This window comes from Rhinatrema bivittatum, chromosome 3 (assembly GCF_901001135.1).
Source record: "Rhinatrema bivittatum chromosome 3, aRhiBiv1.1, whole genome shotgun sequence".
Classification (NCBI taxonomy): domain Eukaryota; kingdom Metazoa; phylum Chordata; class Amphibia; order Gymnophiona; family Rhinatrematidae; genus Rhinatrema; species Rhinatrema bivittatum.
Window position 1 is genome coordinate 564,312,308 of NC_042617.1, and position 20,093 is coordinate 564,332,400.

At 44.2% G+C, this 20,093-nt stretch overlaps 1 protein-coding gene across 6 annotated transcripts in view; it reads left to right on the top strand.

The window, feature by feature from the left end:
- ADGRG6 (adhesion G protein-coupled receptor G6) overlaps positions 1 to 20,093 on the top strand; it is a 338,817-nt gene that overhangs the window by 177,748 nt on the left and 140,976 nt on the right. For all 6 annotated transcript variants that reach the window (XM_029596503.1, XM_029596505.1, XM_029596506.1 and 3 more), the window contains exon 4: positions 13,791 to 13,859. In XM_029596503.1, the coding sequence (XP_029452363.1) occupies positions 13,791 to 13,859 (69 nt within the window). The remainder of the gene's footprint in view (positions 1 to 13,790; positions 13,860 to 20,093) is intronic.

The window sequence follows — 20,093 nt, forward strand, 5'->3', positions numbered from 1 at the left end:
ATCAGACTCTTCCCCCAACCCCACTCTGGGGAACACCCTTTCCCGGAGCAGGTAAACTCACGCTTGTGTGATGGCACCGCACCCATAAGTTTACCCACACACTGGGAGGGCATGTTTCCAAAGCACTGCTATACCTGCGGAAATTGTTTTGGAAATTGCTATCACTGCAGTTCTATGATGTCATCTGTATTCCGAGTGAGAGATTACAATGTAGCATTAAAAGACTTGTGGATATCGTTGTACAACTTGGTAGTGAAGAGTGTCTTTCCTCAGCGATGCTCGTATTTTTATTGCATGTTCTAGGACAGCGTTTCTCAAACTTTTAAGCTGCAAGTTACCCCCAAACTTCTGAAACATAGAAACGACAGCAGCAAGCTTGCCCAGCAAGCTCATGGAAGTTTCTACCGTGCCATACAAGTCACCCCCATACTTATCAGTTTCCCAGACCGTCAAAGTCAGGGCCCTTGCTGCTTGAGTCCAATTCCCCATTACCGTCTGCCATAGAGGCAGAGAGCAATGTTAGATTTGCATCAAGAGTTTCAGGGTTGTAACTGCCGCATCAGCAAGTTACCCCTAGGTTTGTTTTCCCAGATCACCAAATTCAGTATCCTTGTTTTGTGCTATTTGAATCTATTTCCACTTTTCCTCTTTTCCCCCTGCCATTGAAGCAGAGAGCAATCATGGCGTTGCATCAACAGTATGAAGGCTTATTGGTTAAGAGTAGTAACCGCCACACTAGCAAGTTACCCCCATGCACTCATTTCTTCAGTTCTATCCTCTAGTCTTTAGGGACCCACAGGGTTTATTCCATGCCCCTTTGAATTCCTTCCTTGTTTTTGTTTTCACCACCTCCTCCGGAAAGGCAGTCCAGGCATCCACCAACCCTCTCCGTGAACAAATGTTTCCTGACGTTGGTTCTGAGTCTTCCTCCCTGGAGTTTCATTTCATGAACCTTAGTTCTACTGATTTCCTTCCCACGGAAAAGGTTTGTTGTTGATTGTACATCATTAAAACCTCTCAGGTATCTGAAAGTCTGTATCATGTCTCCCCTGCACCTCCTCTCCTCCAGGGTGTACATATTTAGGTCCTTCAACCTCTCCTCATAAGTCTGTTTGCAACATGCTCAGTTCTCTTCTTTCATGTGGAGACCACCCACCATTATGGTTGCCCTTCTCTGGGCGGCCTCCATCCTGCCTCTATCCCTTTTGAGATATGGTCTCCAGAAGTGAACACAGTACTCCAGGTGAGGCCTCACCAAGGACCTATATAAGGGGATTATCACCTCCTTATTATTATTATTTTTTTTTTTACTAGTTATTTCTCTCTCTATGCAGCCCAGCATTCTTCCGGCTTTAACTATTGCCTTATCACATTGCTTCGCTGTCTTCAGATCGCTAGACACTATCACCCCAAGGTCCCTCTCTTGCCCCATGCACAACAGCCCTTCACCCCCCAACACATATAGGGGCCGATTTTAAAATTTAAGCGCGCTAGGTACGTTTGTGCACGCTACCTGGCGTGCACAAATGGACACCCGATTTTATATACATGCGCGCGCTGCCGTGCGCATGTTATAAAATCCAGGGTTGGCGCGCGCAAGGGCCCACACCTGTGCACCTTGTGCAACTTGTGCGCGCCGAGCCCAAGGGGAGCCCCGATGGCTTTCCCCGTTCCCCTGGAGGGAACTTTTTTTTTACTCCCCCCCCCCCCCCCCCCCCCCCCCACTTTTCCCTCCCTTCCCCTATCTAACCCAGCCCTACCTAAATCCCCCCTACCTTATCTCGATGAGTTACTCCTGCCAGCTCGCCGTCCCCCGGCACAGCCGCTGTGCCGGAGGATTCGGCCCCGCCCCCAGACCGCCGCCATGCCCCCAGCCCGCCCATTTTTGAAAGCCCCGGAACATATGCGCATCCCGAGGCTTGCGCGCGCCGCCGAGCTTATGCAAAATAGGCTTGGCATGTACGGGGGTAGGTTTTCGGGGGTTACGCGCGTAACCCTTTGAAAATCTACCCCATAGCTATTTTGGATTACCACACCCCAGATGCATGACTGTACACTTCTTGGCATTGAATCCCAGCTGCCATATCTTCGATTACTGTTCAAGCTTTCTTAAATCACGTTTCATTCTCTTTACTCCCTCCGGCGTCTTCACTCTGTGGCAGATCTTAGTATCATCTGCAAATAGACAAACTTTACTTTTGATCCCTTCCACAATGTTACTCAGAAAGATATGAACAGAATCGGTCCCAGCACTGATCCTTGTGGCACTCCGCTTAACACCGCTCTCTCATCAAGAGTAGGTTCCATTTACCATCACACGCTGTCTTCTGTCTGTCAACCATCACCTTGTTGTTCACTCCCAAGCTTCTCATTTTATTCACAAACCTCCTGCGCGGGACCGTATCAAAAGCTTTGCTGAAACCCAAGTAGATCACATCAAATGCTCTTCCTCGATCCAATTCTTTAGTTACCCAATCAAAAAAAATCAATCAGATTTGTCTGACGGGACCTTCCCCTAGTGAATCCATGTTGTCTCGGGTCCAGCAATTCTCCTGACTGTAGATAGTTCACAATCCTTTCCTTCAATAGAGTCTCCATTAATTTACCCACCACTGAGGTGACACTAACTGGCCTGTAGTTTCCGGCCTCCTCTGCTCTCACTCTTGTGAAGCGGGACCACCACCGCTCTTCTCCAATCACTCTGCACCTCTCCTGTTTCCAGGGATCTATTGAACAGGTCACACAGCGGACCCGCCAGCACATCTCTGAGCTCCCTCAGTATCCTGGGATGAACCTCATCTGACCCCCATGGCCTTGTCCACTTTCAGTTTTCCTAGCTCTTCCCATACATTCTCTACTGTAAATGGAGTTTCATCTACCCCATTTCCACCAATTGTTTTGTCAACCAGCAAAGTTCCTTCTCCAGGATCTTCTTTAGTGAACACCAAACTGAAACATTTGTTTAATATTTCTGCCTTTTCTTTATCTCTCTCCACACATAGATCATTGTCACCTTTTAGTTTCACTATACCACTTTGGACCTTTCTCTGATATATCTAAAAAATGTTCGTCACCTCTCTTTACCTCTGGCAATCCTTTCTTTCGCCTGACTTTTAGCTTTCTTGATTTACTTCTTTGTCTCCCTCAGTTTCACCAGATTTTCTTCCCGGTTCCTCCTTTTGGGATCCTTTATATTTCTTGAAAGCTGTTCTTTTTGCTTTTATATTGTCAGCCACCTCCTTTGAGAACCAGATTTGTTTCTTATTTCTCTTACTTTTGTTTACCTTTCTAACATATAGATTTGTTGCTTTTGTAATTGCTTATTTTAGTTTGGCCCACTGTTGTTCCACCTCTCCCATTTTCTCCCAGTCTTCTAGTTTATTTATGTATTTATTTATTTATTTATTTATTTAACAGATTTTTTGTACCATCTTTCAGTTATACCGTCACAACGGTTTACAAAATTAAGAACATAAATACATAGTTATAGTGTAAGACAAACAAGTAAAGTAAAAAGATAAAAGGCTTTTGAATATAATGTTATAGATAGAATCCAGTATCAGTGTAAAAGAACAGATAAAAGCGAGATAAAAGTATGTTAGTTTTACTATCGGTCTCATATGGCTCCACAGTCTGCTTTGCTAGAACAGACTCTCTCGATAATGCTACATACAGTATAAAGTAAGTAAAAGTAGTAAAATACAGTATAAAAGAGATTAATTATTTAAAATCAGATTCAGGCAGTTTATTATAGGCTCTTTTAAATAGCCAGGTTTTTAGTTCTCTTGTAAAAACTTTAAAATCAGCTGGCATTCTCAATTCAACAGATAACTTATTCCACACTTTTGGACCTGCTAATGACCCTGCTTTCTCTCGTACTTGGCATAGCCTAGCTGAGCTTACTGACAGGATAGTCAAAAAGCCCTTGTTCGCTGATCTAAGATTTCTCTGTGGGGTATGGAGTTGTATGGTGGCTTGTAGCCACTCGTTTTGGTCTCCATATATTACTTTATGTAAAATGCAAAGGACTTTAAATTGAATGCGTGATTCAATCGGGAGCCAATGAGGGCAATTAAGATAGGTGTTATGTGGTCTCTTTTATTAATTCCTAATAATAATCTTGCCGCAGCGTTTTGCAGGAGCTGAAGTGGCTGGATTGTAATTGCAAGTAGACCCAGAAATAATGCATTACAGTAATCTGTACTAGAAAAAATTAATGACTGTTCTGAAATCATTTTGTTGTCTTAGTGTCATCAGCTTTGCATGTCCTTCCCTGACTTTATACGAAATATGCTTTTTTAGGCTTAATTCGGGGTCAATTATTATACCTAAATCACGTGCTTTATCCGCAAGTTTAAACATTGAGTTATCATGGGGCACTAATGGCAGCTGACTTATTAATGTGGTTTTTCTTTCTAATAAAATAAATTCTGTTTTATTTATATTTAAAACAAGTTTCATTTGTGTTAGAAGCTGCTTAATTATTGCTAGGTACACTGATATCAGTTTGTGAGTTTTGTCTAATGTATCGTTTATTGGTATCAATATTTGAATATCATCTGCATAGAGGTAGTTGTTGAGGCCTAGTCCAGATAAGAGATGACATAATGGCAACATATTCTACCTCCAGGTACTTGCCCATTTCGACAAAGTCCGTATTTTTGAAATTCAAAACCCGGGTCTTCATGTGACTTCGCTGCATCCTGTTTGCAATATCAAACCATACCATTTGATGATCACTAATGCTGAGGTGGGCTCCCACCCGGACATTAGAGACATTATTCCCGTTAGTGAGCACCAAGTCGAGTATCACATCTTCCCTCATGGGTTCCATTACCATCTGTTTGAATAGAGACCCTTGCAGAGTATCCACTATGTATCTACTTCTGGTAGATTGTGCAGAAGAGATTCTCCAGTCTACATCCGGCAGATTAAAATCTCCAACAATCAATACTTCTCCCTTCTTTCCCACTTTCTGGATGTCCTTAACCAGATCTCTGTCCACTTCTTCCAATTGAGTCAGAGGCCTGTAAACCGCTGCAGTATAAATGGATGCACCATCCTCTTTTTTTTTTAGGACGCCCATAATGCTTTTTCTCTAACCCATATTCCATGCAGTTCAGCTGATTGTGTATTGTTTTTGACATAAAGAGCTACTCCTCCTCCTTTTCTGTCCTCTCTGTCCTTCCTTAACAAGTTAAAGCCCGGTATGGACGTATCCCAATCATTAGAATCCATAAACCATGTCTCCATGACTGCAGCAGTGTCCAAGTCTGCCTCCACCATTAAGGCCTGCAGGTCTGGGATTTTATTGCCCAAACTGCAAGCATTTGTAGTCCTCACTTTCCAATATTTCTCTCTTGTTTTGTTGCACTACCTAGATACCTTTTCTGCTTTTTCGAGCTGATTGATTTTCTTATATTCTCCTCCAACTTCCTTTGTTGCATGGGGGTGACATGTCAATTTCATTGGCTGTTTTTACCAGTCCCAATCTTTAGTTTAAATGCCTGATAATATATGATCTAAATTTCTCACTATGTATGTTCCTTCCTGCTACAGACAAATGTAGGCCGTCCTTTCCATAAAGCCTTTTTGCTGCTCCATACACGACCCCAGCCTCCAATGCATCCAAAACCACTTTCTGTACGCCAGGTTTTGAGCCAGGAATTGAAATTATCTATATGGCATAGCTTTCTCATTTCCTTTTCCATGAACAGGTAGTACTTCCGAAAAGGCAATAGACTTTGCAGTGTGTCTTATCTTTTCCTAGATTTTGGAAATCATTTTGTACTTCATAGCAGCCATTTCTATCGAGGTCATTGATCCCTAGATGGATGATAACACTGATAGCAAAAGTCCCTACTTTCTTCGTCAATGACTTGGACTATGGTTTACATTTCTACTAGCTGAGGATCCTGGAAGGCATTTAACTGTTGTCACCATCAAAATGTGCTCCCAGATGGGTTCCTCTGATTAGTGAGTCTCCTAGCAGAAGCAGCTTTCTTTTTTGACATTGGATTCTGTTGAAGGGCTTCTGGGTGCATTGGACGATTTCATTTTTAGCAAACATTTCAAATGATATTGCTGAGATGTTTTTCATTCTCCAATACAGAACAAGCATTTTGTAAGGGTAACAGTGGGGAGTGTGAGTGTCTCTTCATCATAGGCCTTATTCTGCCTGAGCCTACTGTTATCCAATTGCTCCTGGGTTTTTTGACTCCTGGATGTCTGACATGGAAGTTGATGCACAGGATGCTGTAAATTTTGGGAAGGTGGGTGTCTATTTGTCACATGTCTTGTTTTACCTGAGCCCACTGTAAAACATTTTTTTTTCCTGGGTTTCTGTAAGCTCGGAGGGAGAAGGGTAAGAGATACTGGATGGTTCCAGGAAGGGGAGGTTAGTTGAAACCTGGATATTTCCTCCCTTAGATGAATCAGCTCCTTTATAATAGCAGACAGCTGAAGGCAAAAGGGATAGGTTTTGATTCTCCAAATGATAGGCCTTGGGACATAAGCCCCACAATTGTTGCATTGAATGAAGGACATTCTGTAATTTTTTTTAATCTGTGCCCCAGACAAGCAGGCACCCTTTTAGGTTTAGTTAATAATTTGCCCCCTCCTAAAAACCAGGCAGACAATTTTACAATTGTACACCACTTCTATAATAGCCACTAATATATAAATGCAATCAGAAACAAAAATTCACTTAGCAAGTTCCGTAAGGCTAGTAACCCAGGGTTATCTGCAGTCCAGAGACCCTGCTCCTGAGTCCCAAGCAAAAGGTCATTCACCACATTTAATTTTGCCAGAAGGAAAGGTAATTTGCCTTTAGCAATCATTGAGTGGGAATTGAACCCTGGATTCCCTGGTTCATGGCCCATTGCTCTGGCCACTAGGCTATGACTCCACTCCACTTCAGTGAATGTGTCCATTCTCTGCCCAACATCCCCTTGTCTTTCTTCACCCTGCTCTACATACCCTGAGCCCCTCCCATCACCCCTTGCCCAACATCTCCTGTCTCTTTCTTCCTCCTGCCCTACATCTCCTCACCCCCTTCTCCCCCACTCTCTACCCATCCCTCTGCCCTGCATCCCTTTCCCCCTCCCCTGGCTTCCCCTACTTGCCTCGCAGTAGCCCCTTCTCCCCTGGTTCCCCGTCTCCCAAAATGGTTCCAGCTGGCATGTAAGGGAAAAGGAGTGTCAGAGGGCAGGAGCGAGAGGGGATTGTAGCTGTCCCCACAAGACCACCAGGAATTTTACAGTAAGGAGGGGGGAGGATCCAAGGAGGTTTTTTGGAAGGGAGGGTTGATCCTTAGTAAATTAAGGGAGGCTTAACCCGCCTAAGTAATTTTTAGTTATGGCTCAGTTGGGGATTTGTGAGGAGGCTGGGGGTGGTGTTCTATGTACCACCAGGGATTTTTGGAAAAGGGGGTAGGAAAGACGTTAATACAAACTTGTGGCCCTGAGATGGTGGGGGGGACGGGGTCTGCCATCATGTCTCAATGTGGCTGGGAGCGTGCGGAAAGTTACAGTTGTATGGCTAACTCGCTCCGCTCCCAATCCTCCCAGACATGCCTACTTTTTGTGAGTGTAATGTTTAGTCGTATAAGGGACTTGTACGCTAAGTGGCGGCTGCTGAACATAGACGCATATTCAGCGGCCTCTATTTAGCTGCATAAGTCCCGCTTATCTGGCTAAATAGCCTGAACACGCTTTGAATTTCGGGCCCGTTATTTTTTTGATAAATGTGCATGCGTTGCCAAAATAATATTTAAGGAGGATTATTTTATCACACTGCAGGTAATACAGCAGCTCCATACATAAATAACACCAATTTTGAAAGTATCTTAGCTACCACCGATTTTTGTACTGTTTGCAATCTTTAGTGATATCCAGGTTGGACGTTTGCAACTCTCCGTGTGTTGGTATGCCCAATGATTGTGTTGAAGTGTCAACAGGTGGCCAACCTCTGTCTCAGCCTCCCACCCCCACCTCCAGTCTTGCAATCTTTGCATTAGCTGCCTGTTTTCTGGAGGATCCAATTCAGAATCGTAATTCTGATCCACCGTGCCTTAAGCGGTGATATTTCAGTGTGTTGGCTCACCTCTTATGATTTACTAACGCTCAGGAGCATTGAGATCGATGGGCTGGAATTTGCTGGACGTTCCTTCCATCTGGCAGAGAACAGATAGAGGTCATTTTTTTGTTGTGGGCCCATTTATTTGGAACAAATTATCCAACAAAATGAGATCAATTGAATGTTACTTGACTTTCAGGAAGCAGGTAAAAGTGTTTTATTTTAATCAGGCTTTTTGTAGAATCAGAGTCCAGTGTGTTTTATCTGATATGATTGGCCATAGTATAGAAGGAAACATGGGCTGCTTTTGTTTGTCTGTGCTCTGTTTAGTTTGTATAGATTTATTTTTAATTTGTTTTTATTATGAATGTATAATTATAACCTGCCGAGAACGCCAGATTGCGTAGGTTAGAAATGGTTTTTAAATTAAATAAATTACACCAAAGTTACACCAGGTTACATCAAAGCAGGCTTACATGCCTAAATCTGCTTAGAAAATTATTCGGGCAAAACCACGTGCACATCGTTACACCTGCTGTTTGGTGCCCATAATTTTGCCAAAAGAACCTATGCACATAAATTTTAAAATTAAAAAGTATGCATGTAGGTCCCAGCCCCTTCCAGACTCCATCTCTTGGAACCCCTCTCCCTTCCAAACATACAAGTAAATGCATAGATTTTGTGTGTGTGTGCGTGTGTGTAATTTTATGCAGGTGTCAATTTTACAAAGGGTTATTTCTGCAGGTAGAGTCACTACTTTGCCCATAGAAATTTCTTTGGCAATTACCCTCTCTTAAAAATTAATATTTTCTTCTACCTGACAGAGTCCTATTTACTAGAATAAAACCTTTCAAAAATAAACATATCTGTAGCAGCTGCAACAACACCACTGAAACTTGGCAATAAGAGATTCAAATTATCTATTTCCCCGAATATCCATGAAAACAATGAGAAAGAATGTGAAATATCTCAAGATCTCCTGTAGTAAAATGGACCATTAATCATTTCCTGCCTCATGTTGGACTGATCCTTTCTTGCCACCCAGCACATGATAATTTGATTTTGCTGAAATAAGTACACCCCATGCTCTTAAACTCTTCCATCAGGTAGTACAGACTCTAGCTACTTCCAAAGCAAAGCGGAAGCTTATTTAAAAAATAATCATAATATATTTTTTTATTTAATATGAAACTGGATTTTTTTTATTGCTTTTTTAAAAAAATTCTGATCTGTGCATTACCATAAAATAAGCCCATTAGTTTTTGGGTTATCAAAAAATGTATGCTAAATAAATGAACTGAAATGCAGCTTATGAAGCACCAAATGGGATCCACCTGGTGTTTCTTAGCTGATAACAGTGCGATGTACATGCCAGGCAGTTCCTTAGATAAACCGGGTCACGTTGAAGGAAGGGCTTTGTGTAGAAGACCCATATTGACCTGTTGCTGTTAAGGCAGGAGTGCTTCCTGGAAACTCCTAGTGTCTTTCTCATTTTACTGGGATGATACAATTTTTTTCTGCCACCTGGCTATCTGTATTACATTTCTCCATGAAGCATTTCAGAAACAGATCGGTGTGGCTGCGGTAGAGGAAACTGGGAGAAGGAGACTGGAAAATGAACGGAGTTCACCCTCTTAATAAAATGCCTTAAACTAGCAGCCAACAAAGTAGTTGGGTAGAGATGATGTTTTTGTTGGGCTAACGTTTTCAGGGGCTTAAGACTTTTGACAAGCTAATGGGGCTCACTTTCTAATTTTGTATGTAGTGAGCATGACCAAAATCCAGTATCCAGGTGATTTGCTGCAACCTTAAAGACAGATTTGTAATGACCTCTGAGTTTGAAAGTGATTCCTGTCCTGTCCCATACATTTATTTTGAGGGAAATGTCTTGCATTTTTTCCAAAAGTAGCTGGAATTAAAATCATCACTTGACATATGTTAAAACATTTTTTTTCTAAAAATTGCATCATATTTGACAGTAAAGTGTGTCCATATGACATTGCAGCCAAACTAATGAGGTGTTGGACAGCGACTCTGAGGTGGAACCTGGCTGCCCTCCAGTTCAGTCAAACTAAAAACAGCCGAGGAGAGCTCAGGGAAGCATGGGACAAGTTTGTGAACGACTTTTCGAATTTCCAGATTTGTAAAGTACTGAAAGGGTAAAAAAGTTTGGAGAGCTTAGCACAGTTTAAAACTGAGCAAGGGGGGCCCAAAAAGATTAACCTGGCATGCCGTGCTGAGCTGGCTGATGGAGGAGTTCAGATCTGAGAAGATGCATGTGCTGTACAACATGTTTTTGACTGTTGCAAGTTTGTTTTTTTTTTTTAAATGCAGATTCGATCAACTCTCTCGTTATTTTACTTCAGACTGAGCCTGCCAGTTGCTGTGAGAAAGACACAACCAATTCTTCCATATTTATTTATTTATAACTTTTTTTATACCAACGTTCCTGTATAAATACAAATCAATATTTATCATATGGGTTACCTTTTTGGGCGTACGCTCAGTTTGTCACAGTTCCTAGGGGCGCAAAACAGCTGGTAAACCTGTAAAGCTTCAAAAGTCAACTGTTATTCCTGGGAGAAATATGAAAACTGTTTGCTTTCAACAGTTGTGTTTTTGTGGCATCAGAAATGTTCAAACTTCCCATATTGCTACAAAGTTTGTGTGGGTACTTTCTTTTTTTTTACCTCCTCATTTCCAGTGATGACATTTCAGAGCGAATGACTTTGGTTTATCAATGCATACGCTCTTCTGTGCCAGTGGCCTCCGTTTTCCTCTTGCCATTCAAGAAGCTCTTCAGATCCCATTGAGTTGAATATTAGCATAATGTGTGCACACACCGCACATCAACCTGGAATGTTCCTATATTGCGAGGAGAGTTAACTTGCTCTTAGAAATTTTCTAGGTTTTCAGATTTATACTGAAATCTATGAGGTTAAGATTCACGACCTTGAAGAAAAGCTCCATCCTCTGATGTTTCTAAATAAAATCACTGCAATTTTGAAGGCCATTTCCCAAAGATAAACTCTCATGGTATAAAACCACAAAAATAACACTCACTGCATCAACCCTTCCCCATGCTCACCCCCCCCCCCCCCCCCCCGCCCCCAAATGGGCTGTTCTACTATACACAGGAGCTTCATACCTTGGACTGTAAATGGGCTTTGGCGTTCTACCTGGATCTCACGGCGAGCCACAGACAGTCCACCCAGCTCTTCATGTCCTTTGATTCCAACAGTCTGTGTGTGGTGGTGGGGAAGCAGACCTTGTCTAACTGGCTGGCGGATTACATTGCCTTCTGCTACGCACAGGCAGGCCTTCAGCTAGCCGGCAGAGTAAAAGCTCACTCTGTGCAGTCTATCTTAAGGTCGGTGGCTCATTTGCATGCCATCCCCGTCATTGAAATTTGCTGAGCTGCAACCTGAGTTCTTTTCACAAATTTGCGGCTCATTATTGTCTAGACAGGGATGGACGTCAGGACAGTGCCTTTGGTCAGTACATCCTGCGTGATCTATTCCAGTTTTGAACCCAACTCTTCTTGTTTCGTGCTTCTTGTGGGACCTAGACCACTCCCTGTTTACCTACAGCGCCGCAGTTGTGTTGTGCCCGTTGGCACCTTGTTCGGTCTCTTGGTCTCTCTAGTTGAGTGGGGCAGTCTGGAGCTTTGTACTCACCCACATGTGAGGACTACCATCCTGTTTGTCCTAGGAGAAAGCACCTGTAACAGGTAACCTGAAACAGCTTACCTGTAACAGGTGTTTTCTCCTAGGACAGCAGGGTGTTAGTCTTCAGGAATCCCGCCGGCCATCCATTGCTCCTACAATGTGACAGGGGCCGACCAATGGCACCGATAGCCCCTGTCACATGGTAAGGGCAAAGAGCCATCGGCGCCATTTTGATTAGTGGCAGCCGACGGCCCGAGAACGGGAGATCGCTCCCGGGACCCCTACTGGACCACCAGGTACTTTAAAAAAGTTTTTTGGGGGTGGGGGATGCTAAAGGATGTGTTTTAAAGGGTCAGGGTGGGTTTAGGGGTTGTTTTTGTGTACAATTTCGTGGGGTTTTCCTGTCGGTTTCGGGGAGTCCCTGATTTCTGACGAATTTGAAAATATCGTATATTTTCAATCGTCAGAAAAACGATTCACATCCCTAGTATATGCCATTGAGTTGTCCATAGGATTTGCTCCTTTTAGTGCACTTTACACACATGAAAGGCTTTGGAAAATTGCTAGGATAGTATGCCATATTTATGCAGATGAAAATTCATCTGTTCATCTCCTATCGCAATCAAAACCCCAAGCTGAGGGTCTCAATTACTAAGCCTTTTCCCCTTAGAGAATGAGAGTAAATCAGGCCTTAAGTTTGATCAATTTGATAAGGCGCGCATTGTCCACCATTCTTTCAATCAACTAAAATGGACTATATAAATGTTTGCCAGTAGTATTAGTAGTAGTAGTAATGCTTTCTTGAATTCTCTTACTGTTTTGCCTCTACCATATCCATTGGGAGTCTGTTCCATGCACATTCAGCCCTTTCTGTGAATAAGTACTTTCTAATAAGTACCACAGAATTACTTTTCTTCTTTTGTTGCCTCTATTGATTATGAATTTCATTGAAATAAAGGCTGGAATATTTATATTATTAATAGGGGGTTGACAATTATTAGGCCATACAGCCTGTGAGGATAATTTACCCAGATAAACTGGCTTGTCTGGAAATTGCCCTCAGAGCATACCTTTGGCCACACGAAAAAGGAACGTTCCAGCGAGCATCATGAGCTCAGGGGAGTGAAGTACACAGAATGGAATTTTCAGATCTGCGTGTGCTCCCCCTCCCCCCTTCTTTCGCTTGCAGGAAAAGGCGGTGCAGTGTCCATGGGAACTCTTGCGCTCCTGTACATATGTAAGCGGTATTTAAAAAAAAAAAACAAACCCCCAATGTGCTAACTGGTAACTTTTAAGTGAGCAACGCCTTCGCACAAATGGTTATCCCAATTCCAGCCAGTCAAATTTGAACGGCTAGATTGAAGGAGATCATTCAGCCCAAAATTGAGCTGCTCAGCAGATCTTTCAGAATTTACTCTGTAGTGCATGCCATGCTGTTTAGCATGCACAGTAAACTGACTTAGTGTACCTGCTAAGCTTTAGTGCATAGGCCTCTAAATGTACTTTTTAAAAAATGTCTGTTTGTCACTTGTCTGTCACTATTTCTTTCTGTTCATTTTTTGCACTTGAAAAATGATGTGGCTTTAAGGAATAAACATTGGGTTTTTTTTTTACTTTCACATCTCGGGAGCCAGTGGGAGCTTAATTCCATTGCTATGTTGACAGCTATGTCTTGCCTGCTCTTTCTGACTGCTCTGCCTGTGCTTGCCAGGAAATGTAGTTCCTTCCCCAGATACTGCTCAGCCTGCCCTCCGCAAACAGTTCCCGGTTACCATTTGTAATACTCAACTGGCCAGCAGTACCTGGAACTGGCCCTGGAGTCTCAGGAATCAAAATGGCTTTAAAATGTGCTTGGAACAGGGTTCTGCACCATCATAAGTGCATTTCCACACTAGCAACGCTTGAAATGTTTATTTTTTTAGAACTAGAGCCATCCTGAGTTTGAAAAGTGTAAGAATGGAATTGTCTAACTTTGTTGATCCTAAAACTAGCATTGCTGCTGACTGCCAGATGGGATAACATGATATCTTTTCTTGATTGCTAAAGGTACATCCCTGGCAACCCAACCCACTACAGAACCAACAAGCTGTGAAAACCTGGGAGGACTCTGTGAAGGTAGGAGGCAAAATCTTCCTTTCAGTTTCAGACTTTTTGCCAAATATCACATCTGCAGCAATTCTGTTGATGTCAGTCATTGCTTTCTCTCTGTTTTGATTGTTTATATTTAGAAGATTAACTTCTCTTTAATTCTGCAGGCTATCTTGCTGTTCATTAAATAAATAAGCCTCACTGTGAGTGATGTGCTGCCTGCAGAAACAATGTAAAAAAAACATACACCTGTTGGCTTCAAAAATAAATGCAATTAATTCTGAGGAGGAAATAGGTCTGTTTTTTGTTGTTTTTTTTAACGGAGGACAAAAGAGAAAATTGGAGCTGCAGGTAACAAAGACTAGTCTCCGAGAAAGAACCTTCAGTGAGTGTGGCATTGCCATCCCCAACTCAGTTCCTTCAGGGTGACTTATCAGTGATTAGCTTAACTGTATGGGATAAAAATAAATTGAAATGTTCCATGTGCTTAGGGCAGGTTGCTGCAGATCAAACCCTTTTACCTTTCAAAAGCACAGTGAGCAGCTAATGTGCTTCATGTAGAGCCAAGAATGCAATAGATAGCGATGCTACAATAGACCGTTTATTGCAACATGCACTGTGTTGCATCTGGATGAAGATCCAGATTGGTGGTGGGGGAGGGGATGATTTAATTAGCAGCATGGCTTGGGCTCAACAACTGAGAGAAACTTGAAAAACATGGATTTCAACACTTGTACAACACTGGCGAGCATTTTTCTGTTTGGCAGTCTGCTCGTTGCTGCTAGCTATGTGATTCATGTTTTAACTCCTGTGATTTCTCTGTGATCAGGCATTCTGCCTAAATAAAAAAAGTGTGTTTTTTAAAATCTGTATGCCAGAGAAACTTTTGTCTGTCTGCGAAGGGAAGGCATTTTGTATTCTGTTGTATTGTGTTGGTGTTACTACTTTACCGTTAGGATGAGTTGAATCTGCTTTATGATTGTCAGTGACAATGTGCTGCTTTCAATTCAGCGCTATTACAGAACCTGTTTTCAAATATATATTTTCCAGGCACAGAGTAAGCGTCACCTGATGTTAAATCTTTAATTAGTCCTATGCTAAGAGGAAAGTTGTTGTTTTTTCTCACTGGGACTCTTGCAGCCAGCCCATCTATCTTTAAAAAAAAAAAAAAAAAGTCTTACCCTGGCAGCCTAATGCTGGACTAGATAAGACTTTCTCACAGGACAAACAGGATGGTAGTCCTCACATATGGGTGACATCATCAGGATGGAGCCCAAACACGGAACACTTTTGTCAAAGTTTCTAGAACTTTGACTGGCACCCACTGGGCATGCCCAGCATAGCACCAACCCTGCAGCCAGCAGGGGTCCTCCTTCAGTCTTCTTTTTTCCACGCAGCAGTAGCCACGCGGGTTGAGGAGCTCTTCAGAGATTCCTGACAGGAATTTTTCCTCATGGAACTTCATCAAAACTTTCAAAAAGATTTTACCCCACAGGGGTCCCTCTTATCGATATCTTTGTTCCGCGGTCGAACGGTAAGTTTTTTATCTGCTTGCGGTCGATTCCCGTCGAGTTTTTCCCTCGCAGCCTACTGGCCATCGACCGTTCCACGGCTAAATTTTGTCGAGGCCATGGCGTCTGGTTTCCATTGGTGACCCTGACTGCACTCGAACGATGTCCATCACTGACCCACATGGTCTGTGTAATGTGTTTGGGGTCCGACAATGATGTCCTTACTTGCACCAAATGTGCCCAAATGACACCAAAGGGTCGCAAGGCTCGGCTGGAGAAGATGGGACTTCTCTTTCGCTAAAAACTCCGACTCCATCGATAGCATCAATGTCGTCTGAACCAGTGCCGTCTACTTCGCACCAATCCCGGGAAACCGCTGCTGCCCGACCGGCTTCGACGACTCCGCGGGTGTCAACCCGCTCTGTTCCTCCTCAGGAGAAAGACCGAGGGAAACATCGAGAAAAACATAGACATTGACACCGCCATCGGAAAGCTCAGGCCACCGATACAGGCAAGCTCTCGGCATCGACATCGTCTGAGCCACCGACAAAGAAGTCCCGAACAGAAAAGGCCCCATCCTCTTCTGTCTCTGGGTCACTGAGGCGTTCCCCACCTGGACAGGTGCCAGGATCCGCGATTCCACCTTCACCGGTGGACCCTCGGCTATGCCAGTGCTGCCTTCTACTCCAGAACCAGGTATCCATGCCCCAGGTTTCCATGAGGAATTGGATCAGATGATCCAAGAGGCCATCGGTAAAGCACTCCAGGGGTTCAAACCTCCATCGATGCTGTGCCGGTTCCTGCTCCGGCCACCGATCTGATACCCATGGCATTTGCACCGCTATTAGCAAGCATGGATAAGTTAATCGGTGCCCTTCCACTGGTGGATCCGAGGGAACCGATGGCCCCGATTTCTTCCCCACCGATACCCTTGTCATCGGAAGAAGAAGAAAAAACACCGATTTCCATTCCACCCTCTGGAGTGCTACCACCGACGCATCCATCGATGTCGCCGATTCCATCGGTGCCTCCATCGATTCCTCCCTCGATGTCTTTGATGTCCCCATTGAAGCCTTTGATGCCTCCATCGATGCCTTCGATTCCACCTTCAAGGCCATTGATGCCTAGGCCCAGACCTTTCGGAATAACACCGTTACTCCCTTCTGATGAACATATGGGAGCTGGTGATGAGCCATACAATCCCTGGACCGATGATTTGTCCCAGGATACAGATGATTTGCCTTCACAGCCCTCTCCTCCTGATGAAAGGAAGCGTTCTCCTCCATAGGACTTGTCCTTCATCAACTTTGTAAAAGAAATGTCTGAAACAGTTCCATTTCAGCTTCAGACCAAAGAGGACTCTAGGCATCAGATGTTAGAACTTCTTCAGTTTCTCGATGCCCCTAAGGAAATCATGTCTATCCCTATTCATGACATCCTCTTGGACCTTTTTAAGAGAAATTGGGAGCACCCTGGCACTGTGGCACCTGTTAACCATAAAGCAGATGCCATCTATCTAGTTCAGCCAGCCCCTGGCTTCCAGAGAGCTCAACTAGATCATCATTCAGTAGTTGTGGAGTCAGCCCAGAAGAGGGCACGATGCTCCAAACCCCACTCTTCCATTCCCCCAGGAAAGGAACAGAAATTTCTGGATGCGTTTGGAAGACGAGTATTTCATGGGTCAATGCTCATCTCTTGCATTGCTTCCTATCAATTTTACATGACCCAGTACAATAGGCCTTGTTTATGAAGATTCAGGAATTTGTTGAAGCCTTACCTCTGCAATTCCAGGACCAACTTCATGCCCTAGCACAAAAGGGTCTAGATGCTTGCAAACATAAAGTGCGGTCGGCATATGACATCTTCGACACTGCCTCCAGAGTTTCGGTGGCAGGAATTAGTGCGAGAAGATGGGCCTAGCTAAAGTCTTCAGACTTCAGACCAGAAGTACAGGGCAGGTTAGCTGACTTGCCCTGTGCTGGGGATAATCTTTTCGAAGAAAAGATTCAAGAAGCAGTGGCGCAGCTCAAGGACCACCAAGAGACTCTGCGCCAGCTCTCCTTGCTGCCTTCTGATCTCTCTTCCTCTTCCAAAAGATCTTTTAGGAGAGACTCCAAGAGACAATTCTACCGGCAAAGGAGATTCTATCCCCTGGCGTCCAGGGCTCGAGCTTCTAAGCCTTACCAAAAAGGCCAATCCAAGCATTCTTGAGTACAGAAGTCACAGCCAGCCCCCCAGCCAGGTCCAGCGTTTGGCTTTTGACTTCTTCCTAGAGAGTAGTACCCAGCCTCCACTTCCGGCTATTCCCGACGGAGGCCGGTTGTGCCACTTCTCCAAACCATGGCATACAGTCACCACAGATCAGTGAGTACTCGCTGTAATAACCCAAGGTTACCACCTCAACTTTCTCTCTGTTCCACCAGATTCCCCACCTCGGCTGACGTGGGGAACATCTGACCACTCACCACTTCTGGAGCAGGAGCTCTCCCTCCTCCTCCTCCAGTCCCAAGCAATAGAACCAGTGCCCCTCTCCCAACAGGGGCTGGGGTTCTATTCCCAGTATTTCCTGATACCAAAAAAGTCAGGTGGTGTTCACCCAATTCTGGACCTTCGCACCTTAAACAAATACCTACAAAGAGAAAAGTTCAAGATGGTGACCTTGGGTTCTCTTTTTCCCCTTCTCCAAAAGGAAGACTGGCTTTGCTCTCTAGACCTCCAGGACGCCTACACACACATTTCCATTACTCCGTCACATCACAGATTCCTGTGATTCCTAGTAGGCCCGAAACACTTCCAATATCTAGTGTTACCATTCGGCCTAGCATCTGCCCCACGAGTCTTCACCAAGTGCCTCATAGTGGTAGCTGCCTTTCTCAGGAGTCAAAGTGTCCACGTCTACCCCTATCTCGATGATTGGTTGATCAGGGTTCCTACTCAGCAAGCTGCACTGATGTCTCGACGTCTCACATGCCATACCCTGATCTCCCTAGAGTTTCGCATAAACTATCCAAAATCCAGGTTAGTTCCCTCTCAAACCCTATCGTTCATAGGGGCCGACTTGGACACTCTAAAAGTGAAAGCCTTCCTACCTCAGGATTGAGCTCTCACTCTAGCTTCTCTGGCCCATCGACTGCAGACAACACTCAACTGCACGCCACCTTCTGATCTTACTGGGTCATGTGGCCACCTCTGTGCATGACACTCCCATGGCCTGCCTGGCCATGAGAGTAATGCAGTGGACTCTAAAATCGCAGTGGATTCAGTCTTCTCAGCCAATGTCCACCATTGTCCACATCACCAACCAGCTCCACTTGTCGCTGGCTTGGTAGATAAACCAATCCAGTCTGCTTTAAGGCCTTCCATTTCAGGCTCCAGACCCTCAAATAACCTTGACAACAGATGCCTCCAACCTCGGCTGGGGTGCACATGTTGCAAACCTACAAACTCATGGCATTTGGTCTCCAGAGGAAGCTAAACACCAAATAAATTTCCTGGAGCTTCATGCAATCAGATATGCTCTCAGGGCTTTTCAGGATCACCTTTCCAACCAAGTCATCCTGATCCAAATAGACAACCAGGTGGCCATGTGGTACATCAACAAGCAAGGGGGAACGGGCTCCTACCTCCTGTGTCAGGAAGCTGCACAGATATGGGCGGAAGCTCTTGCGCACTCGCTGTACCTCAGGGCCACCTACTTGCCGGGAGTAGACAATGTGTTGGCAGACAAGCTGAGTCGCACTTTTCAACCGCACGAGTGGTCCCTCAACCCCACTGTAGCGGACTCAATATTCCAACATTGGGGTTACCCTCACATAGACCTCTTTGTGTCAATTCACAACCGCAAAGTAGGGAACTTCTGCTCTCTCACTCGCAGCCAACACCTTCAGCCAAGAGATGTTTTCTCCCTCTCGTGGGCCAGCGATCTCCTTTATGCTTATGCTCATTTCAAAGACTCCTGTGAAGTTGCGAAGGGACAAGGGGCTAATGATTCTGATAGCCCGTCACTGGCCACGCCAGGTCTGGTTTCCAATTCTCCACGACCTATCAGTACTCCGGCACATTCCTCTGGGGAAGGATCCACATCTGATCAGTCAGAACAGCATCTGCCTTCGTCACCCCAACCTCCAGGCCCTCTCCTTGACTGCCTGGATGTTGAAAGGTTAATACTTCAACCTCTTAACCTTTCTGAGCCGGTTTCCCGTGTCCTAGTAGCTTCACGAAAGCCAGTGGGAGCACTGAGAGGAGAGGATCACCTTGCTGGTGGCTGAAAGGAATCAGTAAGTTTTTGCTTGGGACATTGTCTTTTTTAAAACGTATTGGGGAAAAGTTAACTATTTGGGAATATTATTTAGTGTGTTTGTGTGTTTGTGCTTTTAATAGTCAGTAAGGCAGCGAATAAACAGAAGTTAGACTGTATTTTTAAATAGTCAGTCAGTAAGGCAGCTAGTAAGCAGTAGTTAGAGTGTTTGATATTTGATTAGGTACCAACATTTGTTAATCAAGAGAGCAGTGAGTCACTCTGGCTGACTAACTAAGTTAGACTGTTTGGTTTCCCAACCCTCCCACCCCTCACCCACCCACTCCTAGATCATCCTTTAATTTATAGGCAGGTGCCACTTAAAAAAACAAAACAAAACCTTATTGAGAGTTTGTTCATTCCCCTGTAGGCCACTACTAGACATATAGTTAATTCCCTAATACATTTAAAGAACATTAATTAGACACATTCCTACTCCCATAGCAACCTAAA